Raw genomic sequence first — 23,123 nt, 5'->3', positions numbered from 1 at the left:
AGCCTCAAGCAGCCAAAAGGCAGACCCAGAGGGCTAGAGGGATCACACCCCAAGGCCCAGAGGCAGAGGGCCAAGGATGGGCAACTTGACAGCGAACAGGGAAGGCTGGGGGTGAGGGGGTGCTGTCCACTGGCCACACCCATGATGTACACACTCCCCAGCCTCCTGAGGGTGTCTACAGAGTGTGATGGTGAGCAGGTGAGAGAAGGGCCGAGGGATAGGGGGAGAAGTAGAAGATGGGGGGTTGTTTGCAAGTGTTCTCCACCCCACCCCAGCAAAAAGTGAGTCTGGATGGGGACACGTCTGTCCTTGGTCCCCAGGGCAAGGACCCTATATGACTAGAGCCATAACCATTGCCTCAATCTGCTATTCCTATGCCTCTGTATGTTGTCTCTCACTGTGTGCCATTTATTTATATGCTGTGTTTGTGTATGTGGTATTTGCAGTTGTATTGTACACAATCTTTGTATTGTGTTTCTGTGCAATTTGTTGTTGGTGTATGTACTGTTTCTCTTGTGTGTCTAGTGCATTATGGGTCTACGCCTGTTGTTTGTCTACCTTATGTTTATGTTCTGTTGTGGCCCTACCCTGTGTACACTGTGTCTCTCCTCATGTCTATCTACGTCTATGCTCTGTAACTGTCTCTTCACTGTGTGTTCCTGTGGTGTATGTGGTGTTGTGAACTTGTGTCTGCGCTGTGTATCTGTTTTAGTATTACGCTTGTGGTGTGACTCTGTGCTTACTGCGCTGAAGTTCAGGGTATCGTGTGTTTATGTTGCGTGAACCCCGTTTGGGTCGTCCTGGGTCTGTGTCTACGCTGTGAGTCTGTGTGTGTCTGCACCTCCCTGCCGTGTGTCTGTGCCAGCTGTAGGTCTGCGCGCAAAGTTGTGTGTTTCCCGGACAAGTGTGTGCCTGCGCTGAGCGCCGTGCGCGGGCGGCGGCTTCTGTGTGCGGCCGCGCTGCGCTGCGCCTCCGCGGGGTGGCCGTGTCGCGGCGCGGGGCCGCGTGTCTGCGCCCGGCGCGCGGTGGCGGCGGAGGATGCGCGCCCGCGGCGGGCGGGGGCCGGGGCGCGGCGCGGGGGCGGGCGGCGCTGCGGGGCCCCGCGGCCGCGGGCTCCAATGGCGAGGCCGGCGCGGCCCCCGCTAATTACATAAGCGGGACGTCAATAATTCGCGGGAAAACGCGAAAAAGATGGCGCCCCGCGCCCGGGGGGCCCCTTCCTGAGCGCCCCGGCCCCTCCCTCCTCCTCCTCCCCCCCTCCTCCCCGCGGCGCCCCCGCCCCGCCCCGCCCCCGCCGAGACCCCGACCCCGGCCCCACGGGCGGACACTCGGCCGGGCAGCCGCGGGCCGAGCGCAGCCGCCTCCGCCGCCGATGCGCCTGGTGGCCAGACTCCAAGTGGGACCGGCGGACACGCAGCCGCGCGGTAAGTTCAGCGCTGCAGGCTGCCCGTCCTGGCTGGGGGACTCCCCGCCACACTCTTCTCTCCCTGTACGCATCGGTCTTTTCGGAATCTCCCTGAACTTTGGCGGGTCGAACGCCTCCGGGGGGCGGGGGGGTTGGAGTCCTGGGGAGTCGCGCGCGTGGGGGATGTACGGGGGTGAACGGGGTCCGCGGGGCGGCGGGAGCCCCGCCCGGGTCCCCGAGCCTTTGGGGGGCGTGGGTGACAGGTCGCTATTCCCTTGTCCCAAATCTTTACTTTTTCTGTTCGAGGGCTGGGGGGCGGCGGGGGGTGGGGGGTGGAGACCGACGGGGGCGTTTGGGATTTTGCTCACGTCCGAAGTCAGGCTGCGGCAGGAGTGGGATGGGGGAGGCTTGGCGTCGGAGCGACTGAAGAGAGGAGCACTTGAACCCGAAGGGGGTTCTGCTGCAAGCTTTTTTTTCCCTCCTGAACACCCTTTTTAAAAAGCCAACGGCCGCCCTGGGAGAGGCCCCGGCGCATGAATCATCCTTGCTTCCTGCCCCCGCCCGGCCCCGCGCTCCGGGTGCCGCGGATTTGAACTGGACGCCGACGGGAACCCGCAAACAGGCATTTCTTTGCAGATGGGTTTGAATCAGCCAATCACAGCCCGCCGGGGCCCGCTCCGGGAGGATGGAGGCGCGGGTTGGGGGGCCGCCACCCGGGGCCCCCGCCCGGCCAGGGGGGCGCGGCGACCGGGCCCGCTCCCAACGGCGCGGCGGGGGAGGAAGTGTCAGTTTGTGAACCTGCCGCGGCCTGGGCCCCAGGCCCGGCGGGCGGGGACCTCGCAGCGCCCGGGAGCCAGGTGGCAGGGAGAAGGCAGGGATTCGGACTGCCTACCTCCCCAACGCCTGTGCGCTTTGCCCTGGGGAAAAGAGAGGAAGAGGGGCGTGGGGGTGGAGGGGGACGTGGCCGCGCCACCTCCTGGGGAACCAAGACCCCAGCAGTGCCCTGCCCGCCCCAGGGCCCCTGACATGCACACACATGTATTTAGTTTTCTATACTCGCTGACATGCTGCTGTAGACATCGTCAAACAATCTCACAGGAGTACACACCACTCACAGGGAGAAACACACAGGATTCTCTCCCTGTCTGCGGATCATCATAACACCAGGTGCCCAGCACCATGGCAGACAGCAGGGGGGACCAGAGTAGCGGGTACAGGGAACAGAAAGGGCTGTGTTTGGCTTAGTGGAGAGTGTGTGGAGGGGCATGGAGCCAGGTGAGCCCAGAGAGGAGAAGTGGAGGCCTTGGGGAAGGCTTGGAATGCCTGTGAAGGCACTGGGGAGCCTCAGGTTTCTGGAAGGGAGAATAAGATGGTGGGAATTGGTGAAAGAGTCTAGCAGGGAGAGCAGGGAGCGGCCTGTTTAGCACTGAGCTCTGGTGGTGCTATTCCACATCCCAGGTGCCCAGCATGGGTGAGCACAAGGCCCAGGAAACAGTTATTGAATGAATGAATGAATGGCCTAGGCAAAGAGAGGCCTGAACTCAGACCAGGACAGAGAGCGGAAGAGAGGGGCCAATGCCAAAAGGCAGTGTGCTTGAAGTTGGCCGACTGTAGCAACTCATTGGTTGGAGAAATCTAAGATGCTTGGGGGTTCTGGGGACCAGAGTCGTACCATTAGCAGGAAAAGAGAAAGCGATGGGGGAGCAGCACGTTTTCTGGGATGGAGAGACAGGCGTGGAGAGGGTGGCATGGGGATGATTTAACTGCTTGGAGCAAATTTGCATCTGAGCAAAAGCCTAAGTGAGTTTAAATGTCCCAGAATTGGTTTCCATTAAATCACCCCATTATTGAGAACAGAAAAGGGGATTACTGAAGACACGGATGGCCAAGGCTATACCAGTTCACAAGCCACCCAGGAGTTTACCTTTCTGCGTGAATTTTCCCTGGCCAGCTCTCAGGGCAGGGGTAGGGGATAAAGACTTCACGCTGCTCCCCTGGAGAAGGCCCTCCACTCAGACAACATGGAGTATGTTTGCTTATGGGATAAAGCCTCAGGCTCCCCAGCCAGAGAGTGTGGTTCAGGCCCCCTGGGCAGGGTGACTTTGCTTTGCGGTTGGTTGAGAGATGCGTTTTCCTTAGGAGACAGCATAGTATGGGTGGGAAGAGAGGCAGGATTTAGAATCAGCTCACCTGATTATGAACCATGGCTCTGCCTCTGACCCACTAGCCACTTCCCCTTGCCAAACCTGTTTCCCTACCTGTAGAATGGGAAAAATAATGTCTTCCTTGCAGGGCTGTCACAAGGATCCGATGAGAAGGTGTAAGTGTCCAGCAGATAGCATGGGTTACATGAATGGTAGTCTCCTTCCTTCTCCTGATGGACTTCTGAAGCCGGAAGCAAGGAGTAAAAACTCTGTTCTTTCTCTTCCAGTGTCAGTGGAAGCTGATGGAGAATCGAGCTCTGGACCCAGGGACTCGGGACTCCTATGGTGCCACCAGCCACCTCCCCAACAAGGGGGTCCTGGCAAAAGCCAAGAACAACTTCAAAGACCTGATGTCCAAGCTGACGGAGGGCCAGTATGTGCTGTGCCGGTGGACAGATGGACTGTATTACCTCGGGAAGATCAAGAGGGTAAGCCTTTCCTCCCTGGCCCCAGTTCCCAGGCTCAGCATCTCTCTGCTCATCCTCTGGCCTAGGGCTCAGATTGGTGACGGAGGATGTGGGATTGCTGGGAAATTCCCTTCTTGTCCCTCATGCTCAAAAGCTGACAGTGGAAGGACCTGGAGTCTGCTTTTGCAGGCACCATCTTTAGGACCAACATCACCCAACCAGTTCTTTAGAAAAGTGTTCTGCCAGCCTACAAAAAAAACAAAATCAGGTTGGAGAGGCTCACGGATGATCATCTGGCCTGTTCTGTCCCCCGGTCCCAGACTGTCCAACTCCAGTGACTGGGCACACACTCCTTCCAGGAACTGACATCCTCCTTGCCCTTGTAGCCTAGCTCCTTTCTGGAGCACAAGGAGTGGGTCTAGTCCCTCTGTCCTGCAGGAACAAAAGTGGGAGAGGAAGACCGTGTTCCAGTGGCTTTTCCCCTGCTACTTTCTCACCTTGCTCCTCCCTCTCCTTGCCCCAGGTCAGCAGTTCTAAGCAGAGCTGCCTTGTGACTTTTGAAGATAATTCCAAATACTGGGTCCTGTGGAAGGACATACAGCATGGTGAGTATTCTGAAGATTTCATGCGCCCCTGGCCCACCCCACTTCTCTCTCCTCCTCCACCTCCATTTTGTCCTTCTCTCCTTCTGTCTCATACCCCTGGCATCTGGCCTTGTCCATGGCCACCTGAGATGATCAAACTACCAGTGGTGCATTTACATGGAAAGGCACTTACGACATCTGCCATCCCCTTGAGTACTCATACCTCATGAGGGAGGCAGGTAGATGGAGAGAGTGGCTCAGGGAGGGGCCGGGATGGCTGGGATAGGTCTCAGGCCTGTGTTTGCTTCCTTCTGGACTTCTCCTGCTGCACAAAGTTGTGAGTCAGTCTGAGGTAGAAACAGGGAGGGGCCCAGGTAATCAGATTTGTCACCTCTAGATGTGAGCACAGTGTCCCCTATCAACACGTGAAGAAAACTAGTAGAGGCAGCTCTATCCTTTGGGGAAAGACCAAAAAGGAGAGATGGACCAGGCAGGGTGAAGATGGACATGCCTGGATGGAGCTGGACCAGCTTCCCAAGTTGAAAGGGAGCTGGGTTGGGTCCCCTCCCTGCCCTCAGAGAGTTGACACTGTCTTACAGAGATGGCAAATCGGGGGCATTCTTGCCACCATTCTCCTTTCCCATGGACATGGCAGACATCACTAATCAGTCATGTATCTGGTATATATAATGATGTGTGTCATTCTCAACACTGCTGTACTTGAATGTGGAGCTCCAAGCAGCCACCGCCGGTCAGTCAGAGTTGCCATGAGAGAAGAAACCTGTTTGCCCTTTATGCTCTAACACGAGAACAGACATGGTGGTACGGGAAGAAGAGGCAGCTTGTAGGGTCAGATAGCCCTTGGATCATATTCTAGATCCTTGGGCAAGTGATGTAACCTCTCTGAGCTTCAGTCTCTTCATCTGAAAAAGGGAGATAATGAAAGTACTGGCCTCACCGTGTGGTTAAATGAGATAATCCATGTAAAGTGCCCAGCTTAGTGCTACTGAGTTACAGAGGGGCAGTTTCTAAAGAATTTGTTACCATAAGAGAGGATTTCAAGGGGGCCTGCCAAATAGCGGCACAGAAGGCCACCAGTTAGTGGAGCTTCTGAACTGCCCCTTTCTGCAAGATGCTGTGGCTGATGCAGACTGACTTTTCTCCAAGCCCTTCTCACCCTAAATGTATTATGTAAAGATCCAAAGCAGTGAGGGTCTCCTCTCCTGGGTTACCCTCGTATTGAAAGCAGAGGGAGCCAGCTGGTGAGAAGACCTTCATTGGAAGGCTGTTGCGCAGCAGGCACATTGAGGTGTTGCTGTGCTCATGTGGGGAACGGTGTGGCTCCCCAGCCGGATAACTGCTGCCCCTGGGCAGGACAGCAGCCCTTCCGGTGTCTCCCAGGATGAGAGTTCAAGGCTGAGCCCGCTGTAGTCATTGATCCATTGCTCCGTTAAGCCAATGAGGACTTACTGAGACCCATGGTGGGCACCCCCTTCTGGGGCGTATTCAAGAATAAGAGGCAGGAGACCATTTACTCAACAAACACATCTTGAACACGTGTTATGTACCACACTCTTGAGGTCCCGGGGACACATGGATGAACAGATACCATTTCTGCCTTTTACAGAACTTTCAGTCTGCTGGGGGACATTAGACAGAAACACACATTAAAATGTATTTAATTTATTCACTGAAACCTTTCACATATAAGTCCATATTTATTTTTCAACCCCCAAAAAATGCAAAGAAAGAAGGAGATGGATAGGAAAGCTGTAGTTTAAAAGCTATTGAACAGACTTAACATTGTTATGACATTTTTATTTGAGACAATTAGAAATGTGAACACTAACTGAATTTGTTGAAATTAAGAAATTATTCTTAATTTTTAGGTGCAGTAAAGGCTCTATCTTATGTTTTAAAAAAAGAGAGAGTCCTAATCTTTCAGAGATACATACTGAAATATTTATGGAAAATGAGTATCTAGGACTTGATTCAAAATAATACAGGAGGGGAAATGGGGGGAATATATTCAAAACAAGATTGGCCATGACTTTGTAACTGTTGGTGAGAACATGGAGTTTCATTATAACATTCTGGCTATTATTATCCCCAAATAAAGTTTTAAAAAATTATTTAACATAGGGGCTTGCCCCGTGGCCAAGTGGTTAAGTTTGTGCGCTCCGCTGCAGGCGGCCCAGTGTTTCGTTGGTTCGAATCCTGGGCGCGGACATGGCGCTGCTCATCAGACCACGCTGAGGCGGCGTCCTACATGCCACAGCTAGAAGGACCCACAACAAAGAATATACAACTATGTACCGGGGGGCTTTGGGGAGAAAAAGGAAAAAAATAAAATCTTTAAAAAAAAAAATTATTTAACATAAAAAACTGTTTAACAAATCAAGTTAAATCAGGCAGGAGAGGCAGCATGACACGGCCAAAAGAACAAAGGATTTGATGTCAAACAGCTATGGGTTTGAATCCCACCACTCCTACTTACTAGCTGTGCAAGGGACTTAACCTCTCTGAGCCTCGATCTCCCCGTCTTCAGAATGGGGTATGACCATAGGCACCCCGGTGTGGTGGGGGAGGTTTAATGAGTTGGCATATGGGGCCGAGTGCTAGGCACAGCACCTGGAATGTGATTTCAAACTCTTCTGATTCCTGGGACCTGACCTGACCCTAGAGGGCCTCTCTCCCTCTTTCAGCTGGTGTTCCAGGGGAGGAGCCCAAGTGCAACATCTGCCTGGGGAAGACATCGGGGCCACTGAATGAGATCCTCATCTGTGGGAAATGTGGCCTGGGTGAGTGAGATGAGCAGCCCTGAGAAGGCCCCGACCTGTGGGTCCTCATCCCCACGCTGGCCCCCGCCGGGCACTGCCTCAGACCCTTGGGGCCTCAGCTGGCTTCCTGTTTCTCTTGGAGCTCCAGAGTAACAGTGGGCCAGTCTCTGGGAATGAGGGCCCACGGAGGTGACCCTTGGGGAGAGCTGGGGCTTCTGGAAAGTGAGACAAGTTCTGCACTTTGGAGCCCCCCTGGGTGGAGAGGATGGCTGGGAGAGAGGGGGCACAAAGGCTGAAGCCAGACCTGTGCCTCCCCCACTGGAGCCCAGGCTGTCTTTGAGTCGCCTGCTTGGATATCAACTTGGCTGCCTTGGTGAGCATCACCAGCCAGTCCTTGGCAGCTGGAAGGCACACGACTCCCTGCCGCCTTTGGGCTGACTGGCCTTCGGCCACTGCTTCCTCATGGGCACTCACCACCCCTCCTCTGCCATAGGTTACCATCAGCAGTGCCACATCCCCATAGCAGGCAGTGCCGACCGGCCCCTGCTCACACCTTGGTTCTGCCGACGATGCATCTTCGCGCTGGCTGTGCGGGTGAGCCCTCCATCCTTCCAGTCCCTGTCTCTCCCCCCTCCTCCAATCCAGAAGGCCAGAGACTCCCTGGACTCAGGCCTGACTCCCTGTCACAGAGCCTGGGCTTTGGAGGCAGACAGGGTTGCTGCCACTTACCAGCTGTGTGTCCTTGGCCAGGTTCCTTAGCCTCCCTGAGCCTGTTTCCTCAGCTGTCAAACGGAAACGAGTTTGGCATCAGGAATAGGAGGCCCCCAATAAATGGTGCTTTGCTATTATAAGAGAATACATGTAAGCGCCCACACTCGATACATATTGGTTATTGTTGCGCTTATTACTATTAATACTATTACTAATGGAGATCCTTCTGGGATAGAGAGGATGGATCTGGGATTGATGACAAAAAGCTCCTTGTTTCTGACTACACTGGAATATCTGCGGGTTCCCCTGGTCGGCATTTTCCTCAATAGTCCTGTGCTGACACCTGTGGCCCGGCCGCCCCGCACCCCCCTGCCCCCGCGTGACTCGTGCCCTCATCTTCCCGCAGAAAGGCGGCGCGTTGAAGAAGGGCGCCATCGCCAGGACGCTGCAGGCTGTGAAGATGGTGCTGTCCTACCAGCCCGAGGAGCTCGAGTGGGACTCGCCCCACCGCACCAACCAGCAGCAATGCTACTGCTACTGCGGCGGCCCTGGAGAGTAAGGCCGCGGGGCGGGGCCCCAAGGGGGCGGGGCAGGTCTGGGCGCCGGGGCAGGCGGGTGGGCCCAACGGGGGCGGACCTGAAGGTAAGGCTGTGGCGTGGGGCCTGAGGGAGAGGAACCTCAAGTGGAGAGCCCAAATATTTGGGCCGCGGCGATGAGCCCGAGGGCGGGGCTCGAGATGGCGAGTCTAGCGCTCTGCGGCAGGGGGCCCCGTGGAAAAGAAGGAAGTGTTGAGCGGTTAGAGAGCTTGGCCCCGGTGTCCAGCTCTTCCGAACCCCTTAACAGCTGTGCCGCCCCTGAGTCTCAGGTCTCATAATAGTTCTCCCGTTATAGGGTGGTTGTGAGCAGAGCCTGATTAAGATAATTCACATACAGGTTCACACAGTGCCTGGTACTTGTTAATAAGTGTGAGCTGTTACTGGTGGCGCACAAAGTTAAGATAAACCTCCCTGTTGTCAGAGCCAATGAAACAGGCTACTGGTGAGATCTTTTCCCTGGAGGTGTGCAGGCAGGGGCTGCAGGTCAGATGCGGGGATGCTGTGACCGGGATTCTTGCCCTGGCTCTAGGGCAGGAGTCTTTGATTTTTTCCTTCCCTGCTGGCCTCGAGCCATGGCGATTGAGCCTGCTCCTTTGGGCTGACTGCGCCACACATTGTGGGAGGAACCACAGAAGTTAGAGATGGGGATGTCTGTCCTCAGGAAACTCAGCCTTGAGGCGCCCCCGGAGTCCTGAAGCTCAGCCCCAAGCTCTCTTGACAAGCACGAGGGGTCAGGAAGCTGTGCTTATAGCCTAGCTGGGTAATTCAGACAAATTGCTTGCATTACTTCATCTCTCGTGGGATTAATAACCTCAGCCCCATCAACTTCCCCTGGGTGTTGGGAAGCCTATGGGATAACAGATGAAGAGGTGCTTATAAAGATCTTACAGCATTAAGGCAGTAGTTCTCAATGCTTCCTGAGCGGAGGTGCCCCGGGTGATTGTTAAAAATGCATCTCCCAGGGGCTCCCCCAAAGATTGAGTTGGTCTAGAGTGGGCCAGGGAATCTGGATTTTAACCTAGACTCCCCCCAGGTGATTCTGATGCAGGTGGTCCATGGACCACACCTGACTGTTATTAAGGAAATAATAGTTTTTGCTCTTCATTCATACTCAGTGGATAGTTGTTGAATGCCCCTGATAGAGTAGACAGGGTCCCGAGTGATGAAAACCAGATGTAGTGCTGCCCATGGAGCCTGCAGGAGCCGTTATCCTCCCAGGAGGTCTCCGGGCAAACCTTTCTCTGTCAGTGGTGTTTGGGAGCAGTATGTGGGGTGCAGTCCAGAGATGGGGGCTCCAGTGGGGCATGGCCCAAGAGCACAGGCTTTGAAGTGAGGAAGGCAGGGTTTGAATCACCATCCACTTGCTTCCTGAGTGACCTTGAGCAAGGCATTTTAACCTCTGACTCAGCTGTAAAACGGGGGCAGTGGCCTGCCTTATACCAGATGGTGAGATCAAATGAGAGAACATATGCCCTGCTCCCAGGACCTCCCCTGGCACAGCCTAAGTGCTCAGTAACTGTGAGTTCTCTTCCCTTCCCCCTGGGGGAGGGCGAGTTTGTGCTGGGAAAGGTTGCTGAGGCTCATGCCTGGTTGACCCTGGCTCCTCTGGCTCTCCAGATGGTACCTGCGGATGCTGCAATGTTACCGGTGCAGGCAGTGGTTCCACGAGGCCTGCACCCAGTGCCTCAATGAGCCCATGATGTTTGGAGACCGGTAGGTGCTAATCTGGTCCAGCTCAGCCCGGAGGACGAGGTGGGGGGAAGAGGGGACAGCAGCAGCAACTCCTTCAGATTGCCTGCCAGGCCCTAGACAAGTGGGGGTCTATGATGGTGTGTACCTGTCTACGGTAGGCAGCTCAGGGTAGGGGAGGCCTTCCCAGTAGCAGAACATTCTGGACCACATCCCCAGTTGCCACTGACTTGTGGGGGACCTTAAACAAAGCCCTACCTTCCCTAAGCCCCGGTCTCTTTAAATGTCTGGGGAAGGGGGAGTGACATAGGCCCTGCCCCATCCCTGCCTAGGGTTGTTGTGGGAGCCACTGGGGAAATGGATGACTTGATGTGGCTTCTAACCAATGGGGCTGAGCTAATGGAAGGCTTCTGTGTGTCACACCAGATATTATGTGTCTCTGAGTTTGTGCCGCATGTCATTTGTGAGTGTGTGTCTCAGAGGGAAGTGGGTGACCACTGCAGCTCAGCCTAGCTCAGCTCACTCTCTTTGATCTCAGCCACGCTCCAGGGCAATGACATTTGGGAAGGAGGCTGAGGTAGGGGTTAGAGGAGTAGGGGAGTATTTCTTGGTCCCTGTCCTGTCATGTCCTTACCCGCCAGAGACCACGAGTCCTAGGAATGAGAACAACGCTGACTGAGTGGGGAGAGAGGGGCTGGACTAGGGTGAGGTGTCGGAGCCCTTTCCACCACAGGCCCCCTCTCCACCCACCCACAGGTTCTACCTGTTCTTCTGCTCCGTGTGTAACCAGGGCCCAGAGTACATCGAGAGGCTGCCCCTGCGATGGTGAGAGGGTGGGGCTCTGCCCAGGCCCACCCCTGTCCTCTCTCCAACCCTCCTCTTACCCCTCCCTTTGGGACCAATTCCATTTCCAGCCACTAGGTCCCAGCCTTGCCCCTGCCCTTCAGCCCTGACCCAGGAGGCTCCAGCCCTGGCTGAGCAGGCTGCCGCCTCACCTCAGCCCCACCTCCCCGCCCCCTTGCCCAGGGTGGACGTGGTTCACCTGGCCCTCTACAACCTGGGAGTGCAGAGCAAGAAGAAGTACTTTGACTTTGAGGAGATTCTGGCCTTTGTCAACCACCACTGGGAGCTCCTGCAGCTTGGCAAGGTATGCAGTACCACTGGGACATCCGAATGGCAGGAGTCCATTCCACAGTGGGGTTACCGAGGTCCAGAGAGGGGGGGAGTTTGCCCAGTGTCACACAGCCAAGAGTAGGAACTAGGTCTTGAGTGCTTACTCTTCAGCAACCCTGCCTGTCTCGGAGGGCTGCTGGCTGGAACAAAGACCCAGAGCCTGAGTCCAGGTCTCTGAGCCTGTGCCCTCCAAAGGGCTTCCTGACCCAGGTTTTGGCAGTGGGCGGGTTAGGGCCTCACCAACTCAGCTGCTGGTTGCTGAGGTCGAATCTGGTAGGAGCTGGGCTCTCTACAGAGACGTTTGACCCACTCCAGATTACCTGGCTAGAATGGAAAGTGAAGTGGGCCTGCCCCCTGCTGGTCCTACTCTGAACAGCAGAAGTGGTCACCTGGGGGCCTGGGAGCCTGGGATCCACGGAGTGAAGTAACAAACCAGAGACATTCAGGATGTCAGAGGAGAAGGGTGACTTGCCAGTGGTCAGCACAGCTTTGGAGCTGAGCTGGGACTGGAGCCAGGGCCTCCCCCACCACTTCCACAGTATGGCTATGACCCCTTTTCCCTAATGACACCCTTAGAATCCTCTCCACCACACCCAGAGGGAGGCGTCTTCTCCACTGACTGCCCCAAATCCCTCTATGACGAGACAGGAATTTAAAAAAGAAAAAAAAAAAGGTAACCCTTATGCTTGGCAAAAGTTTCTGATATAATAATATTTTCATTTACAGTGTTTAATAATTTATAAAAGACATACATATTATAAAGCCCTAAAAGATAGGCAGAGGTGGTATTTTTTTTTAAATAATCTTTCTGATTTATAAAAAAATGATACATGTTCTTGGTAGAAAATTTTTAAAGTACCAAAAAGTATAAGGAAGTATACTTAAAAAAAGTCATCCATACTCCCACGTGACACCGCCCAGAAACAACTGCTATAAATGCCTAGGTGCGTATCCTGCCATCCTCTTTTCTACGTCCACTTTTTCTTTTTACATGGCCTAGATTATACAGTATATACAACTTTAAATCATCCATTTTCCAGTTTACATCATATCATAAATACTCTTCCATGTTAGGAAAGTTTTCATCCACATTGCTAATGGCTGTGTTGGTTTCCCCCAGAGCTCACTCACTCATTTCCTCCCTGTTGGGCGTGTAGCTTCTTTCCCATTTTTTGTCTTTGCCCATCATTAGGAACAGTGCTGCAGCAGACATTTTTGTACATGAAGCTTTGTTCATGTTTCATATGACGTCTGTAGGATAGATTCCACAGGCTAGCATTCCTGGGTGAAAGGCATGGACGTCTTTAAAGCTCTTATGACATTTAGGACAGGAGTTATTCTCCCTATTTACAGATGGGGAAGTGAGCTCAGAGAGGTGAAAAGACTGGTCTGAGATCATGGAATCAGTCAGGGGTCCTCACCTGGAGGACTCGGAAGCATCAGGAGACTGGGGAGGGAAGGGACAGGGCCTGAGGCCTCCTCAGACGCCACATGCCCGGGTGTGACTGTCTTGCTGGCCTGCTCCCCTTTAGCTCACCAGCACCCCCGTGACGGACCGAGGACCACATCTCCTCAACGCTCTGAACAGTTACAAAAGCCGGTGCGTGCAGGGAAGTGGGGGAGTGCCCTGGGGCCCCTGACAGGTGGGATTTCAGTTTAAAGCATCCTCCTACCTCATAGCCTTTGCTCAAGCTGTGCTCTCGCCTGGGTCTCCCTGCCCTTCTCTTTGACTAGATAAATCCCACCCATCCTTCAACATCCAGGGAGGTCTCCACCTCCTTTGCGATGCCTCCCCTGATCACTCCAGTGGCCTGACACATTTTGGTATGGACTCAGCTCCACAGGAGGCTGCACCCTTGATCTCTGAGGGCTCCTCATGCTGGTTCTGGGACAGGCACTGAGGGACCGCAGCCTTCTAACTTGTCCCCAACCCATGTCTTCCCACCAAGACTTCTGAGGTTCTCTCAGAACACACAGCTGACATATCCCTTGCTAGTACCACAGGGAATGCCCAGGCTCCCTAGGCCTCTTATGATCAGACGCAGCCCATGCCTTCTGCCACTGCCCTTTGCCTGATGCACCCTGGCTGTCAGCAGCACTGAACCCTTTGCCCTCCCACTCAGCACTTCTGCTCATGCTCTTCGCTTTGCCTAGGATGCTCTTCAATCCCTTTCAGGCATTGGTTCCATCAACGACTATTTACTGAATTGCTGCTCTGTGTCAGCCCTGTGTAGGTGTTGAGGACACAGTGAGGACTAAGACATGGTCCCTGCTTCTGTGAAATCTCTCCAGACATCTCTAGACAGGAGTATCCACTCTCTTGTCCATGTTTCATGGTCTGGGACCCAGAAACAGCCCTACTCTTGAGTACATGGGGCCTCTTGCCATCCCCTGTACAGTATCCTGAGGGTAGGGCTGTGACTGAGTCACTTCTGCAGCCTCATGGCAGCTCAGCTAATGTTGGAAGGATGAGGGAAGTGCCTGGAGGTGCTTCTAGCTTCTTGGGTAGACCAGAGAACAGAATGGTGTAGAATCCAGTGTCTCACCACAGGGGTTCACTGGGAGCTGGAGAAGGCCTTCCTATAGGAGGTGGGTTTGGGGGCTGGTTGAGGCAGAGAAGAAAAGGAAGAGGAGCAGCAAGAACTACACATGCATGAGGAAGGACAGGGAGGAGCCACCAGCCACATTCTCAGCCACCACCTGGGACCCCTGATCCCACAGGCTTTGAGGAATCAGCATCTCCATGGGCCACTCTGGGTCCAGGGAGGCTGAGAGGGTAGTTATAACACTTGACTCTCCTCCCCAGGAGGATGGACCAACAGACTCCAGAGCTTTCTCCTCCCCCTGGTATCCCCCAGGTTCCTCTGTGGCAAGGAGATCAAGAAGAAGAAGTGTATCTTCCGCCTGCGCATCCGCGTCCCGCCCAACCCTCCAGGGAAGCTGCTGCCTGACAAGGGCCTGGTGCCCACTGAGAACGGCGCCTCCTCTGAGCTGCGTAAGAAAGGAAAGAGCAAGCCTGGGTCAGTGCCTGGGGACCCAGGGGCTAGGGCTGCAGCCGACCTCGGGTTCTCTGCTCCCAGCTCCAGCCGACAGGCTGTGCAGTGGGCCTAGAGACTACGGTGGCATCCAAGTGAGCAAGCAGGACTGATACCCAGCTAGTCACAGCTGGAGGCACCCTGAAAGGGCCAGTCAATGGCTGAGCCAGGACTTTATCCCACATCCCTGACTCCTTCCACCATAGCCCCTTATCACCTTGCTTGGAGGGAAAGCCAAATCATGGGACCCAGTCTTGCCAGATGAGGGCTTAGGCAGAGAGGTGAAGGGGAAGTCAGAGTTTAAGGGGTCCCTAGCTCTGCTGGCTGAGCTGAGCCCCCTCATCCTGGGCATTGGGAGGCAGAGCATCTGGATGCATGTGTCTGGAGAGGCACCTTCTCGCTTTTCTGCCCCGATACCCTCCTCCACACCCTCTGCACCTACTGCCCCAGAGGACCCCCACCTCCTCCCCAGGTCTCCTACTGCTGTGACCCCAGCCCTGCCTCTCGTCCCTCTGGGCCACCTCTGGGCCTTCAGGCTCTGACTGGGCCATCCTCTCCCTTTTCTGTCTCCACAGTTTGTTGCCTCACGAATTCCAGCAGCAGAAAAGGCGAGTTTATAGAAGAAAAAGATCAAAGTTTTTGCTGGAAGATGCTATTCCCAGTGTTAGTTTCTTGTTTTCTTACTCTCCACTTTCACATGCAGGGTCAGCACATAATAGGGATTCCTGTGCAGAAAACTAAGTCCCCCAAGGCCCAGGGGACTCTCCCATGTCCCTTAAAGGAGAAGCCAGTTCCTATTACAGCTAAACAAGGAAAAGCCAGGCACTGCAAGACCACTCCCTTATCCCCCACGTTCTCCCAAGAACCCAAAGCAGGGGGCAAGGGTATGCAATATGCTTGCCCCCAGTGTCCAGGTGGGGAAACTGAGGGCCAGGGAGGGGCAGTGGCAGAGCCCAGCCTAGGACCAGGGCTCCCCATCTCTCCCCTTCTTCAGTAGCCGTGCATCCTCACTGAAGCCCTCCCTGTGGGCAGCAGTATTAGCAGCGCCTCACATCTCCGCAGCACTTCACAGTTTACGAGGCCCTTTTACCACCACCACTTCATCCTGTTGTGCTTCCTGACACCTCTAAGAGTGAAGCGCAGCCAGGGGTTTGTTCACATTTTGCAGTTGAGCTGACAGGCCCAAAGATGGGAAGGTCATACAGTCAGGTAGAAACAGAGCCAGGACTAGAACCAGTGTGACCTGGCCTCTCGGTCAGGACTGGGAATAAAGAGGAAGTGGCAAGTCTTACCCTTGGGAGGGTCCAGCCCTCAGAAGCCCTGGCTCGACCAGCGGGCAGCCTGGGTGGTCCTCAGCGGGGAGAAGGGCGTTTGTGGGAGGAGGATTTGATGCTCACTGACCAACCCTCCACCCTCCTTCCTCTGTGTCCACAGAGCGACTTTACCTCGGCCTGGAGCACCAACCACCACCTGGCCAGCATATTTGATTTCACGCTGGATGAAATTCAGAGTTTAAAAAGGTAACAGTGAGGGTCCCAGCAGAGAGGTCTCTCTGAAGACTAGGATGGAATCAGGCGGGGAAGATCACCTCATTCCCCAGCAGTGAAGGCAGGCTCTGGAGGGGGGAAGCAGAAAGCCTTTTGAGGGAGTGGGAGCTCCCTGGGGGTTATCCCAGTTAAAAGAGCCCATATTGCGTAAGCTGCCTAAAAGGTCTTTGCAGAACTCTCAGCAAAACATCCCCCTGCTGTAGTCTCCAGGGCTCCCAAGGACAGCTCCCCAGAGCAGCATTCAAGGCCCGCCTTGCCGGGGCCCTCCCTACCTCTCCAGCTTCTCCCTGCCTCACTCCTGGTACCAAAATGCCTGTGATCATCCCACATTCACATCCCTCCAGGAAGCCTTCACTCATCCTCCCCAGGCTGTGCTGGATGCTTCCTGTGTAGTCCCACCGCCTATCACCCTTGATACGCCCAAGGGAAGGACTGTGTATTCCATCGTTTTATTTCCACAATTATGAAAGGTCCTTTAATGCTTGCTTTCCTGGAGCCATGGAGGCAGCAAGGGCTTCAGACAGACCTGGGGTCCAGCCCCTACTTCCTGGTTACCAGCTGTGTAACTTTAGCTCAATTCTTCAATCTCTCTGACCCTCCTCACCTGTTTCTGCATGGTTGCTAGGAGACTCAAACAAGATACTGTAAATGAAAGCATTTTGGGCCTGTACGCATTGCACAAGTGTCTGGGATCTTGCTCATTAATTATCTTTAATTACTGTCACCAGTGCTTATATCGCCACGGGGGAGGGTGGTCAGGGCAGGCTTTCTTGACTCCTTGGACTTTGAAGGCTGGATGAGTAGAAAACGGACAGGCAGAGAGGAGGCAGCAGCTGAGGGGTGGTGGCAGGAAGCTCCGCAATGGGAACGCGGGCCTCTGCTGGGACGAAGGATGCATGACCAAGGGGCTGAGATACAACCGGGAAGGTCTTAAGGGGTGCCGAGGCCAACAGCAGGCTCACCCACTCCTCCCTCTCAGTGCCAGCTCAGGCCAGACATTCTTCTCAGATGTGGACTCCACTGATGCCGCCAGCACCTCTGGCTCCGCTTCCACCAGCCTCTCCTATGACTCCAGGTAAGCTTCCTGGCAGTGTGACTCAAGTTCCCTCATCCCCCCCAGCCCCTCCACCTTCCACTTCTGTGACATGTCGTTCATTCTGTGCATGTGAGTCTCTGGCTGAGGGACCTGGTCTTCTGCAGTTCTAAGTCTGGGTCCGGGACGCTCTGGTTCTGAGTCATGGGGGTTCAGAGAGGGGCTGAGTATGAACATTCAGGTCACTCCTCTTCACCTGCTGCACAGGTGGTGGGACACTTCTCACTGGGTAATTCCAGTTCTGGGGAGGTTTGACCAGAAGTTCTCTCGTTCTGGGGTCCTGGCCTCTGCACACCATGATTTTGCATGTCTGTGCCTCTGACTGCAGGGCCCCCTGGCCCTGGTTCTTGCCTGTCTGAATCTAGTGTCAATCTTCCAGGTCTCTAAAAAAACGAACCATTGATTTGGAAGCCTGATGGAGGGAAAATGGCATCCTGCAGGGCATAGGGTCTGGGAGAGGGAACAGAAAACCCTGGGGCCTAGCTCAGGGTACAGCCTGATTGGCAACAGTTCGTCTTCAGCAGCAGAGGGAGGGTGAAACTGCAAAGCACATCCATGAATTCTTCTGAACTCTGAGGGTCCTTTAACTGTGTATTTTAGGATATCTGAGGCCCTTGCAAAAATAGAATTAAAAGTATAATGCCCATAGAAGTGTGTCTTGGGAATCTTTCTCTGTCTCCAAACATCTCAGTGTCTTTCTCTCCTGTTGCCTCTGTATTTTCATTTATTTCTTCCTGTTTCTTTGTTCTCTCTAGCTCTTCAGGTCTTGGTTTGTTTCTAAGCATCTGTGAATGTGTACCTCTTCTTGTGTGTGTGTTTTTCTCTACCACCTCTGCCTCTTTCTGTTCGTGTGTGGTGCACATGCACACACGCATGTTTGTCCCCAATCCAGGCTATGGGGTAAAGGTACTTCAGTCTGTAACCTCCATCCTACCCCCATTTGACTCACCTAGATACAAATGAGTCCCAGGTGAGGGACAAGCTGGGATAAGCAGGGCCTCTGCACTGCGCGACTTCAGGAGGCACAGAGACTGCTGCCCCTGGACTTGTGCAGTGCTGAGAGTCTCAATATAAGGAACATGTGCCTAGAGCTGGACACACCTAGGTTTGAGTCCTGTCTCTGCCACTCTGCAGCTGGAGGTTTCTCTGGAGCCTCCCCATGGCTGTTGTGAGGATCCAGAGAGATAGTCCATGCCCAGGGCCCAGGGCCTGTTGCCCAGGAGAGTGCTCAGGGAGAGGGACATCTTAGGATTATTCCATCTCATGCCCATCATCTTTCTCTTCCCCTCCTGATATAGACGGACAGTGGGCAGCCGCAAGAGGAAACTGGCAGCCAAAGCATACATGCCACTGCGGGCAAAGCGGCGGGCAGCTGAGCTGGGTGGACGCTGCCCCTCGGACAGCAGTGCAGAGGGGGCTTCAGGCCCTGAGCGGCCAGACGAAGGCATCGACAGCCACACATTTGAGAGCATCAGTGAAGACGACTCTTCCTTGTCCCACCTCAAGTCATCCATCACCAACTACTTTGGCGCAGCTGGGCGGCTGGCCTGTGGGGAGAAGTACCAGGTGTTGGCTCGGAGGGTCACGCCCGAGGGCAAGGTTCAGTACCTGGTGGAGTGGGAAGGGACCACCCCTTACTGACGAGCCCTCAGGGGATGCCAGGAGCCCTGGAAACCAAAGGAGAGACAGTGGAAGCCACAGGCTCCCCAGTTCTCTCCAGGCAGGGGTGGGAGAGGGAAGCAGGACAGTGCCTGGCAAAAAGCCCTGCCTGCCTGCCCACCAGGCCAGGGCCTGCGCCTCTCTGCTGTGCCCACTCTGCTCTCGGGCCGTCTCAGGCTCATCACCCCTTTGCCTGTGTCTCTAAGGTCCGCTGGCTATTTCTCGGTGTCTCCACACACTCCACACTCCCTCCAACTGTTCATCTGTTCCTCTGAATTTGTGTTCCCCCGGCTCTATGACCCTTTCTCCTGAGGCCTGAATCTCTTTGTCCCCAATTCTGTGTCCCTTTACCTCCCTCACCCCTTTTGGGTTTGTGTTTACACACCCTATGTGCGCATGGCTGTCCCTCCACTGGATGTCCTTCACACCAGACCCATGGGCAGCCTGTCCTCCTAGGGACCACACTCTGAGAACAGGAACCTCTGAGAGACAATGGGTGAAGGTGGATACGAAGATGCCCGCGGTGCTTTTCTCTCCCACTTCCTGCCACTCCCCCTGCCCTCAAAAAGAGGTGGTGAGGGTGGGAGAACACCAACGCCCCTGTGAAAGCCTGTGTGGCAGAGACCCTGGGACTCTCAGGATCTGAGAAGTGAAGAGGCTGCATCTCTGCCTCAGAAGGTACCAGCACCAGAGCCCAATTATTAAGGCTAAGAGTGATGGCTGCTGTCAGTCTCTGAGGTCCCAGAAGTTTTCCTTTTCCTGGCCACACTCCCTCTTAGTTGCCGTGGAGCTGAGCCTGGCCTTGCTGGACTAGAGGGGGCCTTGAAAACCTGAGGGACGGGAGAGGAAGTGGGAGGGAAGGAAGCCATGTCATGCTTAACCTCAAACTGTTTCCTAGGCCTCCCACCCCCGACCCACCACACCCACAGCTGAACAATACACACTCACTCACATATAAGCTTCCATCCACATGTGTGCCTTCACTTTCCAGGCACACACATGTGGCCCCCAGCCTCCAGGTGTACACACACACACACACACAGCCACACATTCCTTCCAGTGCCAGCCTGGCTCCTGCCCTTGGCTTTCCCTTGGCCCTCTTCCAGGGGCCATGTCCTGCAACTAAATGTGAAAGTCCAGCTCCTGCCCCTTCTTTCAGCCCGTGAACCAGCTTTGACCCCATAGGGAAGCACAGGGGACATACCCTCTTCCTTATCCCCTGCCCCACCCTGATATTGACAATCACTTTTTTGGGCCAGGTTGGGATTTTTAAGGGGCCTGTGTCATTCAGTCCCCTCAAAGGGAAGCCTTTGTCAGTGGGAGTATAAATATAATTCTTAGAACCAACATTTAAACCCATACCCATCTGGAGGGAAACCAAAAATGGGAGGGGGAGTGGACCCCTCATTTTTGCTGCTTCCAGAGATATTAGAAACTGACATACTTGATTGGAAAATAGAAAGAAGTGCCTTGAATTGGGGTGAGGGGGTGCACCAGATGGGGACCCGCCTTGCCAACTGCTGCTGTGGCCTCTAGCTTGGCTGAGTTTTGTAGGCTGCCAGCTGCAAGGCGAAGGTGGATGAACAGTGACGGGGTGGCAGCGGGCCTGAGGAGCTGGTTTTTCCATTATCAGGCTGACCCCTCCCCACTGTGAGCCTCCAGGGGGCCCTGAGATAGTTCAGATGTCCCTTGCCTCAAGCCCCAGCTCCTACAGTGCCTTTCAAATGGGACCTCATCTCCTGTGTGCAGCCCACCCACTTCCCTCTGCTTCCCTGGCATGGCCCAGGCAAGGACCAGCTGGAGCTGGGCCCAGTCCTCCCCTTCTCAGCCCCACAGCTGCTGCCACTAAAGCCTCCTCCTGGGGCCAGGTGGAAGAGGAGCTGAGAAGCCAGCCTCCAGCTTAGCATGGGTGTAGGCCCTGGGATCCAATCTGTGGCTTCCTGCCTGGCTTCAGAGAGCACAGCAACCTCCCAGGCCTGCTTTCCAGGCTTCTAGAAAGCACAGGATGAACAAGGCCTGTCACAGTGCATCTGTACCTTCTCAACTCTGGCTCCAGAAAGGCTCTGGACTTGAAGAGGGGGAAAGAGGGAAAGGGTGTCTTCCCCACTTGGGAAGTCGGCATAAGACCTGGCCAGGTCACCCTGACTCCACACCCCAGCATTTCATTCATACAAGATAATAGCTGCATTACTGCCAACTGACCTTATAACCCTGTGCACCTTCAAAAAGATTTATGGTTTTGAATTGCTGCTTTTAATAACATTTGTTATATTAAAGTTATAATTAATGTGTCTGACTTACAATTTAAAAGCGCCCTTTGAAAAACTGCCTGTCTTCCTCCGAGTGAACTGTCAGCTGTTGGGTAGCAGGAGGAACTGGCTCTGGCTTCTGGTCTTGCTTCCCTGGAGGCTGAGGAGGAACGGCAGGACCCCACCATCTCTCGGGCCACCATGCCACTCCTACCACTGCCTACCACATTCTCTCGGCAGTATTCTCACCCCTACCGCCCAGAGGATGTGGAACCTTTTTTCTATTGTGAGTATGTGACCCACGAGGGCAAAAAACATTAGTTGAGCATCACAGAGAATTAAAAGATGGGAAATGAACTTAGAAATTGACCCTATTAACATATTTAAATATGGACACTATAAAACTTTACTCAGTGCACACAGGCATACATTTCTAGAGATCTGAAATGAGTTCTAGGCCTGGCTCTGCTAGTTAAAACCTGCGCCACCCAGTCAGCTTCCTTTGCTTCAGTTTCCTCACCCTTCAGATGCTAGGTGTTGAGAGGGAACCCTTCACGTATAAATGTGATGGATTATTACTGTAAATAAACTCTAAATTTGGGGCAGTCCGGAGAGAGGAAAATATGAGATGTGAAAGCATAGGAGAAAGCTATAGTGAGGTGAAGGCCATAGATACAACTGAATTAAGCCATTTCAGAAGATGTAATCCCCCTGAATGTTAACGTCTGCCCTTAAAAGTCTTGATTAACTGAGTGGTTAAGTTCGCGCACTCCACCTCGGTAGCCCAAGGTCTTGCCGGTTCGGATCCTGGGCACAGACATGGCGCCACATGTCAGGCCATGCTGAGGCAGCGTCCCATGTAGCACAACCAGAAGGACCTACAAGTGGAATATACAACTATGTGCTGGAGGGGGATTTAGGAGAAGAAGGAAAAAAAAAAAAAAAGACTGGCAACAGCTGTTAACTCAGGTGCCAATCTTTAAAAAAAAAATCTTGATTATGACTGCTACTTTTTTCTACTTCAACCTTTTAAATGCCCTGGGAACAAAACCACAAATGGGGGTGGGGGAGCGGCAGTACTCTTGGAGCTGAAACAATGGAATGGAATGAAAAGTGAATGGCACAAGGTGTCAGGCCTGGGTTCTAGTGCAAGTTCTGTGGTCCTCCCCAGGCTGGAGTGCCTGGTTCTCTGTGGTCTAGGTTAGTGTTTACAAACTTACAACAAATATTTACCTTTGGAATGTAGGAGCAAGAAATTAGCATTCTCAAAAATTCCCTCAATCATAAGTTACTCTTAAAATACTTCATTCTTCCTGCGCTTTCCCCATTGTAGATATTTGAAAACTGTGTGTCTAACAAACAGGCATGTTAAGCTCAGTAGTAGTTACAGAGAACTGTGGCCTATAGGGAATATTTAAACATTAGAAAATGCCAGGGAACCTTATTGGATAGTATTCAAATAATGCTAACATTCACATATCCTAGCAGGGTTAACAGTACACAGGGTCATGTGTCAAAATTGCCAAACTGAGAATTTATTTTGCTTCCAAAGCTTATTTCTTGGAATACTGCTGATAGGATTTGTGTGAAGTATACTATAGCAGTGTATAAACTTACTGCATTGGCAAGAATAACTCACGGTTTGCAGCAGACAGGGCTACTGACACACACACATATGACAGGGCAGCGATCACACGCCAGACTGAGGAGATGGTACCCATTTCTCTCCTGCATGCTCCTGTCCTGGTTGTCTGAACCTTCAACTCCACGTGTTAGTGTTTCTTGCTCTTGCTTTTTATTTGATGAAGGTGAGTCCCTTCAAGCCAGTAACCTCTCTATGCTTTTAGGCTTTGGTATTCATGGATAATTATAATGCCTCTTCTCATTTCTTCAACCGATTTTTCTGGGGATTCTGTATACAAAAAACATGTATTTCCTGGGGCCGGCCCCGTGGCCAAGTGGTTAAATTCGTGCACTCTGCTTCAGTGGCC

At 53.7% G+C, this 23,123-nt stretch overlaps 1 protein-coding gene across 1 annotated transcript; it reads left to right on the top strand.

The window, feature by feature from the left end:
- The first annotated feature begins 1,076 nt into the window (after nt 1-1,076).
- Nucleotides 1,077-21,172, top strand: PHF19 (PHD finger protein 19). Its single transcript, XM_070595777.1, has 15 exons — nt 1,077-1,424; nt 3,837-4,037; nt 4,540-4,621; nt 7,306-7,401; nt 7,874-7,974; nt 8,498-8,646; nt 10,305-10,400; nt 11,133-11,201; nt 11,403-11,523; nt 13,082-13,149; nt 14,408-14,569; nt 15,160-15,247; nt 16,019-16,104; nt 17,111-17,206; nt 18,523-21,172. Exons 2-15 carry the CDS (start codon nt 3,852-3,854, stop codon nt 18,863-18,865), a joined length of 1,743 nt encoding a protein of 580 aa, XP_070451878.1. The 5' UTR covers nt 1,077-1,424; nt 3,837-3,851; the 3' UTR covers nt 18,866-21,172.
- Nucleotides 21,173-23,123: the final 1,951 nt, after the last annotated feature.

The sequence above is a fragment of the Equus przewalskii genome, chromosome 26 (assembly GCF_037783145.1).
Source record: "Equus przewalskii isolate Varuska chromosome 26, EquPr2, whole genome shotgun sequence".
In the NCBI taxonomy this organism is placed as follows: domain Eukaryota; kingdom Metazoa; phylum Chordata; class Mammalia; order Perissodactyla; family Equidae; genus Equus; species Equus przewalskii.
This window is presented reverse-complemented; position numbering and strand designations above follow the sequence as displayed.